Source organism: Aphelocoma coerulescens, assembly GCF_041296385.1.
Source record: "Aphelocoma coerulescens isolate FSJ_1873_10779 chromosome Z unlocalized genomic scaffold, UR_Acoe_1.0 ChrZ, whole genome shotgun sequence".
Taxonomy (NCBI): domain Eukaryota; kingdom Metazoa; phylum Chordata; class Aves; order Passeriformes; family Corvidae; genus Aphelocoma; species Aphelocoma coerulescens.
In genome coordinates, this window is record NW_027184085.1 from 13494284 (window position 1) to 13509205 (window position 14922).

Below are 14922 nucleotides of genomic sequence, written 5' to 3' on the forward strand. Positions count from 1 at the left end.
GCATTAAAGTAAAATATATTTTTGACAAAACCATTTATTTGGGAAGCTTCTGATTGTTTTAGTTACCTAGTAACTTACAACTATAAAACAATTCCAACCCCTTTCTAATGCTGAGAGGTACATATGAGACCAGAACAACTATGAGAAGTTTAAGTACATTTTATTAACAATGCATCCCTTTGATAAGACTACGCTTCAGGAGGCCTTTAATGCTCATTGACATGAACTGTACACAGTATACAAAAAAAAAAGGAAAAAGAAAAAACACGAAAAAATCAAGGTGGGCAATACCATTTTGGGACAAGCCTCTGTTTAAATTATACACAGCTCAATGCAATATTCTTACGTAAAATATATAAATACTTTTTCTTTCTATGTTACAGGTATACAATATAAATCAGATTTCAATGTCTGTTCAGTGACCTACAAACACTAGAACGTCCAAATTTGTAGCAGCGTATTACTAAACAAAAAAAAAAGACCACACAGGACAGGGAGAGTAAGTACTGAGATTTTTCTTGATCCTTTCCCTCAGATCAGAATGATTAATTTAGATAATCTCTTGTAATGCAGTTTTAGGGATGCTGACAGCCCAGTACTGAAACAATTTTTCAATTAGATTAACAAGGTGTAAAGCCTTTTTTTCCCCTTTAGACACAGCACCTTGTGCTGAAACACCCTATTCAGTGGCAAAATGACATTACATTTTTTGGCATAAATTACATTTTGCAAATAAAATAGTGTATTTTAAAAAGCAACTCAAGCAAAATGTGCAATTTCTGCATGCTGTGGCATTGCTGTCCATCTACGCTACAAAGAAAATCCAAAGAAAATCCACATTTTTTAATGACTATAAATCTGTTGAAAACAAAGCTATCCAGGGAACCAGCATCGGGAGTTAAACAAAACCCAAGGAGATTGGAGACCTCCAGAAAAACATAAACATGGTTTCTAGCATGTCCTCAAAAGTCTTTTACAGTTCTAAGATTTTACTCTCACATCATTTACCTTTCATAAGCACACAGTAATAGAAGTGTGACTTAAAAAAAAAGTTGCTAGACCTGCTTTCAAGTGGCTCCAGTGAAGCTCAGAGCAGCAGAACTGTGGGGAGGTGAGAATTCTTCCGCTGCGATTGCTCCACCTGAGCTCACGTTCACTTACAAGCTCTGCCAGCTTCCCGCAGCCCTAACTGCCAAATACCAAGTCCAGGGCACAGACTACAAAGCAGCAACTCTTCCCTTCCACACTTGGTTTTGGTTACTATTTCTTCAACAGCTACCTAACTCTTCAGGCACCTAGGAAAGGTGCTTTGGTTTTGTTTTCAGTCTCACTGCAAACCGCAACTCTCTTTTGAGACCACCTATGTATGTTTCAAAGTAAAATGAGAAAAAGACAAGCAGGATTCTCACTGGTGCCTTATAACTTGAGCTTACCTTGGTGTGCTGAGCCACTACACCCAAAACTACAGAACTGTTTAATAGTCCACTTGGGGAAAAACCACCACCACCTCGCAAAGAGAGCACATTTAGGGTAGGTTTGTCAGGCGTCAGTCAAGTAAGAGCTGTCAGATAAAGAAAAGCAACTGTGTTCAAGTATAGCATGCCAGGGGCTCCACACAGAACTTGGGAACTTCAAAGCCTGACCATCTCCAGCTCCAAGTGATGTCCATAACAGCTGGGAGTGTTCTGCATTTCTTGATTTCAGACTGGTGAAAAGTTCTCTTTCTCCAGAAGGGGACACTCAGCACCCAGCCTGGTCCTCCTTCCCTCTGTGGAGAGGACCAGGCCCCTGTGGAGGTGCCTGTCTGCCTGTCAGTCACTCTCTGCCCTTTGGAAAGGGCTTCCCTTTGCCCTCCTGCATGAGCAGACCAAGACCATCAGACAGCTGATGCTAATTGTGACTGGTTCCACAAGAAGTGTCTCCTTCCCGGAGTGGCTTCTGCCTCTGAGCTGTGTGTGAGCAAGCTGAGTACTTGAGGAGTTTTCTCTGCCACAGCAACTGAACTGCATTTGTATACAGTGTAAGTAAACACTACACACATTACCATTTATTGAGCAGTATTCACTCATCACTCAGACTGGAAATATAAGAAGTGGGTGGTCTGTCAGCTTCCCTAGGAGAGGTGGAAGAGATTTTTTATTAGGGCTAATATAAGCACAATCATTATTTACTACAGCTTTCTTTCAAAGTTTTATCATGATAGAAATAAAACCCTAAAATAAGGACTTGGAAAGGGACATTTAAAAAAAAAAAGAGAGAACTATAAAATTAGAAATTCACAGTTTATAATTACGCCAATATAAATTTCCTTCAATAACAGTATCCCCTTCATTTGCCAATTAAAGTGAAACATCAATGTGAGCTTAATGTCAGTGTGTAAATTAATTTTCTAGAAATGTATGTTATGTACAATACAGACTTTACATCCTTGATGCATACTTGTTGAAATCTACTGACACTCATACACTTTCAGAAGAAAAATCACGCTTTATAACTGAATTTGCAGCCATAATTTTTTATGTCAAGTTTCTGTTGCCATGGATCCCCACACAAGCGAGTAATTCAGAACACATGAGCATTTCAGAATGGAGATTCTTTCAAAAGTACATTTGCTTACCTTTTTATAATCAGAGGCCTTCCTATGATGCTTTCTACATTAAGTGCTATGGGTTAAACTTAACAAATGAACAGAGGTGGGTTTTTTAAATACAGGTGATAAAACTTGTTTATTTTGCCTTAACTGCAGAAAAATAACATGGAGTTGTTTGATGTAACCCCATTTAGTTATTAAAACAAATCTCTTCTACTCTAGCCTAACTGAGGTAGTGTTTGAAACTACTGTATAACATACGCTATCCCCATTTGTGGGAAAACTACATTATTTTCCTTTGGAGTTTATACCACTATTTGGTCTACTGTGATTGACATTTTGGTTTTACAAAAGCATTTATATCTTATGACCAGAAGTCCAATAGTTACTGGTGTGGTGTGTTTTCTAAACATTTCAAACATGTCTTGCCACACAGATATATTATTTGTGTCAATGACCACAGAAGAGTTCAATCAGTTTCTTTTTGCTACTTTCAGTGGGAACTCATTAAAAGATAATCTTAGGAACTAAATTTGACTATGAGCAGCAACTTACAGTCTGCTTTACCAGAACCTGATGGTATGCAGTGCACATAAAAATTCAGTGAAGTGATAGCTGCAAAGCAGTGCTTATGTGGCATGATGAAATTTCCAATAAGAACAAATAAATTCTACGCTTCACTAGGAATTGTGTGTTACTGCTCACAGGACTACTTATTGAAATCTCCAGTAGCATAGCTAGGAAGAACAGAGTTATGAGCATCAGGATAAATTTCACTTAAGTATTAATCTGACAATTATAAAAAATGGTAGAAGTGAATGGATAAAAATACGTTCTACTTAGTACAGTCCAGCTGAATTATTCACCTATATCAAAATCAAAGGGTAATTCCTTCTATTACAGGCATTCTAACAAAGGTGGCCATGCTACTGTATATACACATTTGCATATATTTATACTACCTTTATATAAAGGCTTCTGAATCTTTAGATCCATGATAAAAGTGACAGGGATTCCTACTTTTTTTTGTTTAGCTTGCACTTACTAGTTTAGAAATGGCACTAGTAACATGAGAGAGGCAACTACTTCAATCATTACCAGTCACTGTATCATTTAACTTTTACAACAAGTCTTAAATACCAGTACAAAATTTTAAGTACGGCTGCTCCAAAATTTGTTACTTAAGGCTTTTCACTACAATTATTAGTACTATCTGATGCTTCATCACTAATCCATTGAAAATTCAAATAAACCTTTTTTTTTTATAAAAAGCTGTTACTGTGGAACTTGGAAAACACTCATACTTAAGTCTCCTCACAAAACCTGCAATGACTAAATGTCTTTAAGTTCAGTTTATACAATATTTGCTCATCTGATATAAATCATGCTTTTTAAAGGATTGTAGTTGAGTAAGACCCACATTTGTACTATATGAGCATGAGTGTAGAAACTGCAAACACATGCATAGTATTCAGGGAAAACAATCTGGTTTCAGCATTTTAAGTGACTTGGTTTTTTGAAAATCAAATTGTAGTGAAAATCCTTAACTGGTTCAGATAAGATAAATGTATGTAAATGCAACGAAATTGAAGAGACTACTAATAAAATGTCTTACAACTATAGCAATATTAAAATAACTTAATGAAACCTCAGATTCAGAGGCATCTCTTTCTGTCTGAAGTTACAAATCCCCAAAGTAGTGTTATAAACAGTACAAAAATCAACAGAGAAGGGCTAACATTAATCCCCTGGTGCCCACAACTACAGCATGGCTCCCCATTGCTGGCAGTGGAATGCACCCCCATCTCTCTGATTCCTGGTATCCAGGGTTTAAAAAGCAAGGCATCGTTCTGCTTCTCTGGAACAGAATCGGAAGTCAATTAAAAATGTCTCTGCAAGTTGTCCTGTTTCATTGTAATTTATGGTAGAAAATGAAATGAAAACTTGTGGAGGTGTTCAGTGCTTGGCTCTTGCATATACTGGTAATTACTATTATTAAAACTATGTAACTATCTAATAAATCCCCAAAGGGCTCAAATGACTGTGCCAGTAATTGGTTGAGGAAGAAAATGTTTTCAGTTCAGTCTTCAGGTACCAGTAGTTTCTGGAAGATTTCGAAGATGATGTTCCAAGTCTTTTATCCAGTCAGTGGGAGGCTGTCTGAGCATTTCAAAGTCTGTATGCAGAGCACTGCCTCAGCAGAGGTCAGGACTCAGCTGATGCATCGATTACAGGCTGTTTTGTCGGAGTTGCTAAAATAGCCTCTGCTTCCTCATGCATCTAAAAGGAAAGGATGGAGTATTAATATTGCTAGAGATTTTACTCAGGAGACATCACAAAATGGTTTCCTTTAGGATATACCTATCTGAGAGCATCTTTTACTCATGAAAGTAAAAGATGAGGACATGGAAGCTACACCCAGCCAGCCATTTTGGTACATTCAGTGCATGTCGACTCTCCCCTTACCTGCAAGAACTGAACATCTTGAAATAGCTCCTGAATGAACCTTCGGGATGGAAGTCGAAATGTACAATGTGCTAGCAAGTAGGACACCTCAGAGTAAAGGCATATGTCATCAAATGCTTGGGGATACTTCTCCTTAATTCTGAACAACAGAATAGACAAAATTTTGTAAGTCTTGAACATATTTCTATTGTATTAAAAAACCCTCCAGCTTTTGAATTAGATTGTCATCATTAATTCTTCAGTTATAGGCATTATAAATCCTAGAACTGACAAAGCAAGAAAACCAAAACAGACAGCATTACTTTCTACAAAACTGGAAGAAATCTACACTAATGAGATGAACAGAATATAAAACTTGTAAGTTGCCCAGAATTACTATCATTGCCTAGTCTTAAGACTTAGGAAGAGAACAGTGTGTAACATAATTGACATCCACAAGTACAGCAGTCATAAAAATATGAATAATGATTAAACTAATCTTTTAAACCTGCAATCATTTTTGAAACTAAACCATGCATTTCTGCATTTTCTTTTAGCTGTTGTCAGTTTCCAATGGCATTAGCCGAGAAATCTACAGGTTACAACATTTAGTCCCTGGATTTATATTCCTATATTTTAACATTTTTTAAAAAAATTAATTTCAGTAGTTGTACTCTTGCTTAAAGTAGAGCTGTGTTTCTCAAGAAGTTACTTTCAGCTTGTTATTGTACTTATCTATTATTCAGAGTAAGTAAAAAAATATTAGTTTCTTTTTTAAAGATACATGCTATACTAGATATGTAATCACTACTGCTGAATTACTGATTTTAAAGTCTGGTTAAGAGTAAAATACTAAACAGAACAAAAATGTTAAGATTATTTCTTGAGCTTCTACATTATGTTCAATCATATCTACCTGACAATTTTTGAGACGTCAGATTATGCACTGTCCCTGAGGCCTTAAGAGAATACTTATGAGTAAATGTTGCTAAAGCATCTGTAATGTATTGAACTTACGTCAGAAGTCCAGTTTCATGGCCCTTAGTTCCTACTGAACTGCTCAAATTGATAACTAAACGTAAGACCTCTTTCCGCAGAAGTATCCTGCACACTGGTGTGTCATCTGGGATTGACTTTACTCCTGGAAAAACAAATCAGTGTGGATTTAAACAGAATTGTCTTTGACTGCACTGATCTTATGCTGTGTAAATCTGTTTATGCACTCCATACACACATGAACACATGTATTAACCCGTATTCTGAGCTATCAAAAATATTTCTATTGAAATCAAAACTTAAAACACAACTATTTTCAGGAATTTGAACAGTTTACCTTTTCAAAAATATTTCTACCATTTCAAAGAAAAACCTGCAAGATAAAGTTACAGTGGTATTGCTACCACTAAACCATGTTGCAAACTGGATGAGCTTCTATGAGATAGTGGAGAATTTAAAAACCAGTTACTTCTTAAGAAACCACCATAATTCAAAATGTAATACACAAGTATAAAAAAAAGTCTTTTTACAGTAATTCAGTAATTCTTGGAAATCTTTTCTAAACTAACATCAGTGTAGAAAAGAAAAAGGCAATCAATTTGCTTGTAATGTCAGGTATTGAATAACCTGAAGAGGGGAGCAAAGGGAGGAGAGTTTAGAACTTTGTTCTCCCACCTGGAGATGGATGATATTTTTATTAAGATTTGTTTGTTTTTTGTCTAACAAAGAACATTAATTTGTTGCAGTGTACATAAGTGAAATCTAATTTTTTCACAATGCCTAAAATATACTTTATTAGTGATAGTCTCTAATAATCATAAGGCTTTCAAACTTACCTAACACAAGCTCTGTACTCTTAGTGCTGCTGGCTGAACCATGGGATACTGCATCACTACAGCCTGAAATTCCAGAAAATTTGGAGGAATGCACATCTAAGTGATTGTGAATGGTCTGCCCACACCAGTCAGTATATGGAAGGTCTGAAAAATCTGACATGAACAAGATGTTGCACCTTTGTTATTCACACTTTTGCCCAATTCACATGCTTTTGTTATTTTCCAACAATGGAACACATGAAAGATACTGATGCACTAAATACTACAGATAAAATCAGTTCAGAACTAGGTGGTGGATTTTGGATCAATCATACCAGAACGCTTCCAAAATTGATTTTTCATTTTAATCTTAAAATACATGAGTGGAGTCTTTTCCAAACACTGATGAAAGCCTAAAGAAGCCATCAAACAGAGTGCTGTTACTGACATATCTGTGCTCCGTTTTATGTAACACAATACAGATGCTCTTGCATGTGCAGACTTCTTTTTGTTCACACAGCTGTCACAGGTGTTTGCAGAAAGGGCTCTGGCAAGAGCTGCTGCACCTGTAACTACAGCTGGGATTTTATTTGCCATCCCTTCTCACTGCGGAACTCCAGCTCAGCTCTCTGAGCCACTCTTCAAATTTGTGCATCACCCCCTTGCTAACACTGCTACTAATAAATGTCTAACACTGTTGTAAAACAGTGAAGACTCCTACTAAGCAGCCACTACTGGATTATCTTTTCATCACAGGCATTGACAAAAGGCATGTAACTGCAAGCTGTGCAGAGGAGGTTAGAAAAAATAACTCTGAATCTCATCTGAATCTCAAAATATGAGGGAAGATGACTAAATCCCAGAAATTACAGCTCAACTTCAACAGATGCCACAGACTTCCTTTGTTGTATTTATGGCATAGACTTGATTTGATGTCCGACTTTTCATGAGTTGAACAGCAAAACGTCAGTTTTCAGAACACGCATTTTAAGTACTAAATAAGGTTTCAAATTTTGTATTTTGATATGCTCTTAGAAATATTTGAAAAAAACATGCAGGCACCTACTCCTACTAACACTAAAAAGTGGAAGGCTGGAAATGACTAGAGCAATACCACTGGTTGCACAATTAGCTTATTAGAGAAATAATTTTAAGGTCAACAGTCAGTTAAACAAAAACCTTTCCGGATTATTTAAAGATGAACAAAAGCCAGTATGTTCACTTGGTTTTATCACACTGCTCCAGAAGGAACACTAACCTGCACGATTATATGAAGAGCTCGCTTTGGTGTTAGGCTGATAACCCAGAATCTGAATGCAGACACAGTAAAGACAGTTCTCATCTGTGTGCTCCTGGAGCCCTGTGTCCTCTGTACCTTCTAAGAACTGCGAGGCATCTGAACGGCTGGTATTCATTATTTCTGTGAGGCTGATCTGCTGGCGGAGCATCTGAAAAGGGCTTTTGACAACATCACTCGCACCTGATGGAAGACCTGTAGATAAGATTTAGTTATCAAAAAAACCCTACGAAACCAAGCAACCAACACTAACTCTTTCAATTAATTTCCACTTTCAAGCCTTTTAAGGCTGGGGATGGAGTGCATGTGAAGACCTATGAAATTTTTTTTTGAGTGCTTAATCTCCCAAGATTGCTCCCATTTGAGAAAGAGACATAACGTTTTAGTCCCAAATTATTATACATAACAAAACACTGCAAAGGACAGAATTCAACCTCTAAGCACACACACTGTAAAAAGGTAAGTGGTAAATCCTGACGCGATATGAACATTACTAATACCCACATAACACCAATACATTACCAATTTTCATAGTGTCAAACAAGATTAATACAACAATATACCAGATGTTGGAATTACACATGCACCAATGCAAAAATAAACACAATTTAAAAAACTGTAACTTAGTGGCTGTGACAGGAAGAAACTAGACTCAGCAATGCAGAAACAAGCAGAAGACACTTTAGTGACATGCTCTTCCCTGGGTGGAGAAAACAAACAAACACAATTTTGAACAACAGTTACTTTACACTGAAACTTAGCAAACTACAGAAACATACCTCCAGCAAAATCAACTTTGTGTATAATATTAATATGACAGGAAAAAAAAAAAGGTAGGACAACAGCTATCCTAATAAAGTATTAAAAAAACAGTGTCAAGGCTTCTTTTTTTCAGTTGAAAAGACACATACTAAGACCCTACAGATTTCTGACTTCTCTGGAGTAAAATGGAGGTGCATTCCAGAGCAAGCCAGGCGTTACAGCACTTGCAATTCTCTTGTCCTATCACCTTCATTGATCAATTGTCATGAACAAAGAAAGACAAAACTTACTTTCTGAAATACACATCTAATACCATTAAAAGTTCCTATAAATTACTGTGTAAACAAAGGGAAATAGTTCAGTATGTGGAATTTTTATTTTTCTACTCTTAAATTTTGTTACATCCTTTAATACAGTATGACTACTAGTCTTTGAGCAGCTTTAGCTCACATAATCAGAGATATGCAGGCCTCCTTCATTTTTAAGAGCAGGACCTAACTTTGAAGCAACACATTAGCTCAAGCTAAGTAAAACAGGGAATTAATGGCCTGCTATCCTGATTCCAGAGCACAATTCTCAAAACTTAACAGCTAAAAATTCTGTTTTCTGTAAAGAAAAATTAACAAATAAATCAACAACCCACCCAATATACCAATAAACAACAGAAAGCTACAGGAGAGGAATAAAACCACTACCTCCGCCATCAGATGTAAAGACCCTAGATCCATGCTCATCAAATGGAGGTGTTGTTTTCTTCTGAAAATATGGAGTTTCCTTTACCTGAAACACCCAAGTGACAATTAAAATTAACACAGGTGATAATCAAACACAAATAGACAACATTTCATTTCCTCATAACATCTATTTTTTTCTTTTACTTCAGGAAAAATATACCATTAGAAGAGGAAATTAAGAACGAGTTACTGAGCACTAAAGAAAAGCCAAATGAGAAAAATATTAGTGAATGAACATGTATTAACAAAGGCTTATGAAGATTTAGCAAATGTTAAAATGATGGTGACAGGCTGTAAGGAAACAAGTGACCCACAGTGGCCAGCCATAATCTGTCCATGATCCCTCTACACCAGTGGAGATCTTGGGAATGAAGTACAACAACAACCAAAAATAAAAAAACAAAGTACAAAAACAATCTAAAATGCTTCCTGTAGGATATTGAGTTGAGGCATATCTCAACCACAAAAAGACCTAAGAGAGAAGAAATGAGATAACAAATATAGCACGAAGACTGTGAAGGAAAAAGAAGTCACTTCACAAAGGAAAAACAGAAGCAGAAACACGGTATAACATGCCTTTGCTCTAGGTTTAGCAATTTTTTGAGATTAGTAAGGAAGTTATTTAGATTTGAAAGGCAAAGACTAAGTAAAATAAAGATAAGGAAGCCCACTTCTACCTTTGACACAGACCACGTCCTGGTTTTGATAATTAAGTAACAGAATATTAAGCCCTATGATGCATCAGTTTGTTAAATGGGAATGTATTTCTACCAAGCAGAAAGAGGAAGGGAATTGCTGAGACACTGAAATTAAAATAATTTCTAACTTAAATACATGTACCTTCAAAGCTAAGTAAAGACAATATAATTTAATACTATAATGATCTATAGAAAACAATCTATTATTTAATAGAGATCATGGTAGCAGGGAGTTAACTGTGTGATTATGCATATAATTTATAGGTGACTGATGAACATACCAATTGTTGGCTAAAGCGGAATTATTAATTAATTTAATTATTAACTAATAATTTAATAATTATTCATTACTAAATGAATGTCCACAGACTATGCTAATTTTAGTATAAAAGCCAGATGTCAACTAAAAATCGTATGACAGCAAATTTATGTCACCACTGTTTAACACTCTTCTAACACAGTCTTTGCCATTATTTGCCTTTAACACAACCCAGCCTAGTGATCCTGCATAAACAGGTTAGAAGAACAGCTGAAAAAGAAATCCTTGTTCTTCAAAATGCATTTCTTTAAAGTACCACATCCATTTTTCCTCATTTTTCTAGATTTAATCTATTCTGATGAAAAGGCAACAATTGACTGCCTTTCAGTATGAAAATGCAAATGAACCGAATCAGTTAACATATACGTACCTGAAATATTTCGTTGATATCCACTGGGAGAGCAAGACCAATGTAATCATCAGAGCTACCATAGGTAGCGTTAGAAACCATGGAGCGAACAGAGGAGGAACGCTGAAGTGTGTTTTGGTTAATAGGACTTAATAAATCTTCTTTATCTAATGAAGCATAACTTAAAGCTTTCATGAACCTGTAACATTGAAACAAATACATCAAAATTTCAGTAACTCTCGTTCTGGCCCATTAAAAGTAAGAAGGACTGCTAACACAAAGACCATCCTCATTTTCCCACTGAAGATCTCAGAGTTTGTTAGGACAAATTACAGCTATAGGCTCATTGCTTTTTCTGCCTCATACAGTCTTGCACGGTTTGGCAGTTCCTGGACTAAAAATTTCTTTGTAATTCTTGCTACAGGAACTCCTGCCCATCCTGCAAACACATGAATGTTCTTCAACATTCCAGCTTTGAATACTTACAGCTCAGACACAGCCGGTAAAGATTTGGGTTTCTAAACTCCTGTCATACATAAAATCCCTATTAGTGCTTGGTCTTTGCATATTAAGTGCTTTAATTAATTTTGAGTTAAATATTTTTAAATTGAATGTTAAAATTAACCCATCAGCCCAGGTACACAAATCAAGTTTTATTACTTTGGTTTTCACTCGTTCCAAGCTGTTCATTTGTGCCCTTCCCAGTAAAAATCCCCAGTTAAAAGTTCCCCAGTTAAAATCCCTTTTCAAACATTTATCACTTGTACGCCATAAGAGCTATCTTTCCTATGTTTACTGTATACTTTTACAAGTGTTTTAAGATGTGTTGGATGTATTTTTTTTAATGTTTTTACTTGTACCTTGGTTTCAAAGAAGATTTCAAAACCCCAGTTCCAACAAACAGCACAGCCCCCACAGCCATTAAGCTGTGGAGCCCTGTAAACTAACCTGAATTTTAATGATTGGTGGACAGAGATAATCTGTCAAAGGGAAAACACCAATCACCTTAAACCAAAGGGGCGGGCTGTGGGCAGACTGGGGGCGGAGCAAAAGCTATAAAGGTGCAAGAGAAAGACACGCCCACTCCCATTTCCCGTTCCCCTCCAGCTTGCTAAGTTCAGTGCTGGAGAAACCTACTCCTTTTCAGGGGCCTTTAGAAATATATATATTTCTTTTTGACCAGCCTAGCACTGCAAGCCTTTTTTTTTTTCTCTACCTGAGGTTCAGAGCTGCCTAAGCCTGAAGCTCCTGAATCCCTGCGCTCCTGGGGCATACCTCCTGAGCCACTAGGATCCCAAATTTTTATATTTTGCTAATTTTTGCAATTTTTCAATTTTTTCTGTTTTAATAAATTGTTTTAACTTCTACTAAGAGTTGTCTCATTCCTCACAACTCCTAACTACCTCATTCTGAAATGCACCTATGCACTGAATGTGTATTTCCTAGATATTCACAAACTCTGAGCTGAGCAGGCACATCCCTGAAAAGGCACACCTTGAGCCTACCAGTGATACGCACAAGGAACATTTTTTCTCCCATACTCCAAAGGAGCTACCGATTAGGTCACCCAAGCATGGACGAAGTATTTGCTCAACATGAATACACAAAGAACGAACTTAAACCTGCACAGTGAGCAGAGCTGACTGTGACAAATAGCTTGAAAAACAAATAAAGAAATAGGATGGGAAAATGAGACATGAGAGAGCAGGCTGGAGAACATGTCCTCAGTGCTGACCAGAACCTTGATGATGGAAATTTCACATTCAGCTGTCATTTTAATTCTCATCAAACATAAAAACCTAAAAATGTTTTCTGCTAATCAATCTATGCAGATGGCCTATATGCAGTGGATTAAAGTTTCCTAATAAAAAGACACACCTCAGGAACAGTGAATTTTTACTGCAAAGTATGATACACTGGAAGGTAAAGTGAACATTTGATTTTTTGAATTTTTGCCTTGAAAGTAGTTCTCTATCAATTTTTTATTTTAGATGGGCAATAAAGAGTCCTCTTATACCTACAGAAGGGATTTATGTTGAGGTAAAATTAAAATATCAAAGTTTGACCATGTAAGGTTCAAGAAATTATTATGCAATGGAAATGCACAAAATACAACTTAGAGGATATCAACAGTTTTCTTGTTGTTAATTCTGACCAATGGTAGTGACAGTAGCAGTGGACTCACAACAGAAGTCAAGCCATACTTCAAAAAAAGAGGGAAAAGACCTCAGGTTGTGCTAGAGGAGGTTTAGATTGCATATTAAGAAACATTTCTTCACTGACAGGGTTGTCAAGTATTGGAACAGTCTGCCCAGGGAAGTAGTTGAGTCACCATCCCTAAAGACATTTAAAAGATGTGTAGATGTAGCACTTAAGGACATGGTTTAGTGGAGGACTTGGGAATGTTGTGTTAATAGCTGGACTCAAAGGTCTTTTCCAACCTAAATAATTGTGTAAGAATCAAAAAGTTACCAACTGCATTAAATATTTAATAATAAAGCATTCTACAATTACTCTCAACATAAATTAAAGATAGAAGTATTAATCCTAAATGTTTTGTCCCTGCTTTTCCTAGAAAAGCTAACAGATAAAGCATTAGTAGTGATAAACACCACCAAGTTGTCCTGAAAGAATGTCTGCAGGTGATGGGGTGAGAGCCAGGGTCCATGCATGTTAACATTTATGGCTGGTCTTTAGAGACAAAGGTGGGAAATTTAGCTTCACAAAATTTATGCAAAGAAAAAGGCTTTTTAACCCTCTGAATGAAAAGAACAACTAAAAACATTGCAGAAGTAAAAAAAATTGGCTGTTAGTTGCTACTAACATATGAATCTGTCAAAAAACCGTAAACGAAAGTTTTCTGAAGACTGACAGAAACATTGATTTGGCAGATAAAAAGGACAGAACTTTTTCTAATTTATTATTTTAAAAAATCTAAGGACAGTTTTAGTTGGAACAGTAAACATATTCTGAATTTATGAGTAAACACAATCTGAAATTATAAGGACCATAATTTTTTCAGTGGAGACACAGCATAACCAGCAAGAAAAACACATGTAACTAGTTTCACTGCAGTCTTTCCAATCAATTATATTAGCAACTAACACAATCTGAGTATCTCTTTGAGTATCCATGTCTGCAATTATTTAACCTTCTCAGAGATACAAGCACTCCAGACATTTCAGTGTTAAGCATGTCAGCTCAAATCCTTGACTCTACCCACTGACACAAGAGAACACGAACAGCTAAGCACCAGGAATAGTCTGTATGACATTGCATGCAGGATCAAAGTCCACTGCAGCAAGGCTGCTCTGCACATCAAGGGCATGACTGCAAGGAATGGTAAAACATCACTTACAGCCATTACAGAACCTGTACTACCACTGAAATGACACCCACTTGTTCCTGCACTAGCACAGGATGCCAGTGACAGAGCAAGGAATGGCACTTCCAATTTCCAGGACAGTGCAAGATAACTACTAAATCATCCTTATCTAACCAACATACTCAGTCTAGTTCTAACTTACTTGAACAAAGGTATTTTTCATGGCATTTTTCCAGAATGATGTGAATATAGCAACAAATGGATGTTGCTTTTAATCAGGACATACACACTCAACTGGGTTTGAGGAGGGCAGCTCAAGGACTGAGCATTTGCTGTCCTCTGCAGTAAGCAGACAACTCATATACTGGTAGTGTCTCCCCCTTCTCTCATTCGAGAGATGATAAGGTAAGAACAGAGATAAAAAGTGTCTTTTCCATTTCAACACTAATGTGAAAATCCAGTGCACTAGCTAAAAGATGATGTGAAGGAAAAATTTAATACAAGAGCTCTTAAGGGAAGGTTATTCAGCAGTGACTGTTGCAGCTGGGAACAGTGTCAATGTCAAGAGCTAGACATCTTATGTAACTATCTA

General features: G+C 36.5%; 1 protein-coding gene across 3 annotated transcripts in view; it reads right to left on the reverse strand.

The window, feature by feature from the left end:
* Positions 1-144: 144 nt before the first annotated feature.
* Positions 145-14922, reverse strand: part of RICTOR (RPTOR independent companion of MTOR complex 2) — a 77335-nt gene continuing 62557 nt past the window's right edge. The window contains exons 32-38 of one of the 3 annotated variants that reach the window (XM_069000823.1): positions 11027-11204; positions 9601-9685; positions 8105-8338; positions 6868-7020; positions 6053-6176; positions 5057-5195; positions 145-4870 (exon numbers count right to left, since the gene is read on the reverse strand). In XM_069000823.1, the coding sequence (XP_068856924.1) occupies positions 4796-4870; positions 5057-5195; positions 6053-6176; positions 6868-7020; positions 8105-8338; positions 9601-9685; positions 11027-11204 (988 nt within the window). In that variant the 3' untranslated portion in view covers positions 145-4795. Of the gene's footprint in view, positions 4871-5056; positions 5196-6052; positions 6177-6867; positions 7021-8104; positions 8844-9597; positions 9686-11026; positions 11205-14922 lie in introns of those variants that run through there. The other 2 variants (XM_069000822.1, XM_069000824.1) reach the window with 2 other exon arrangements.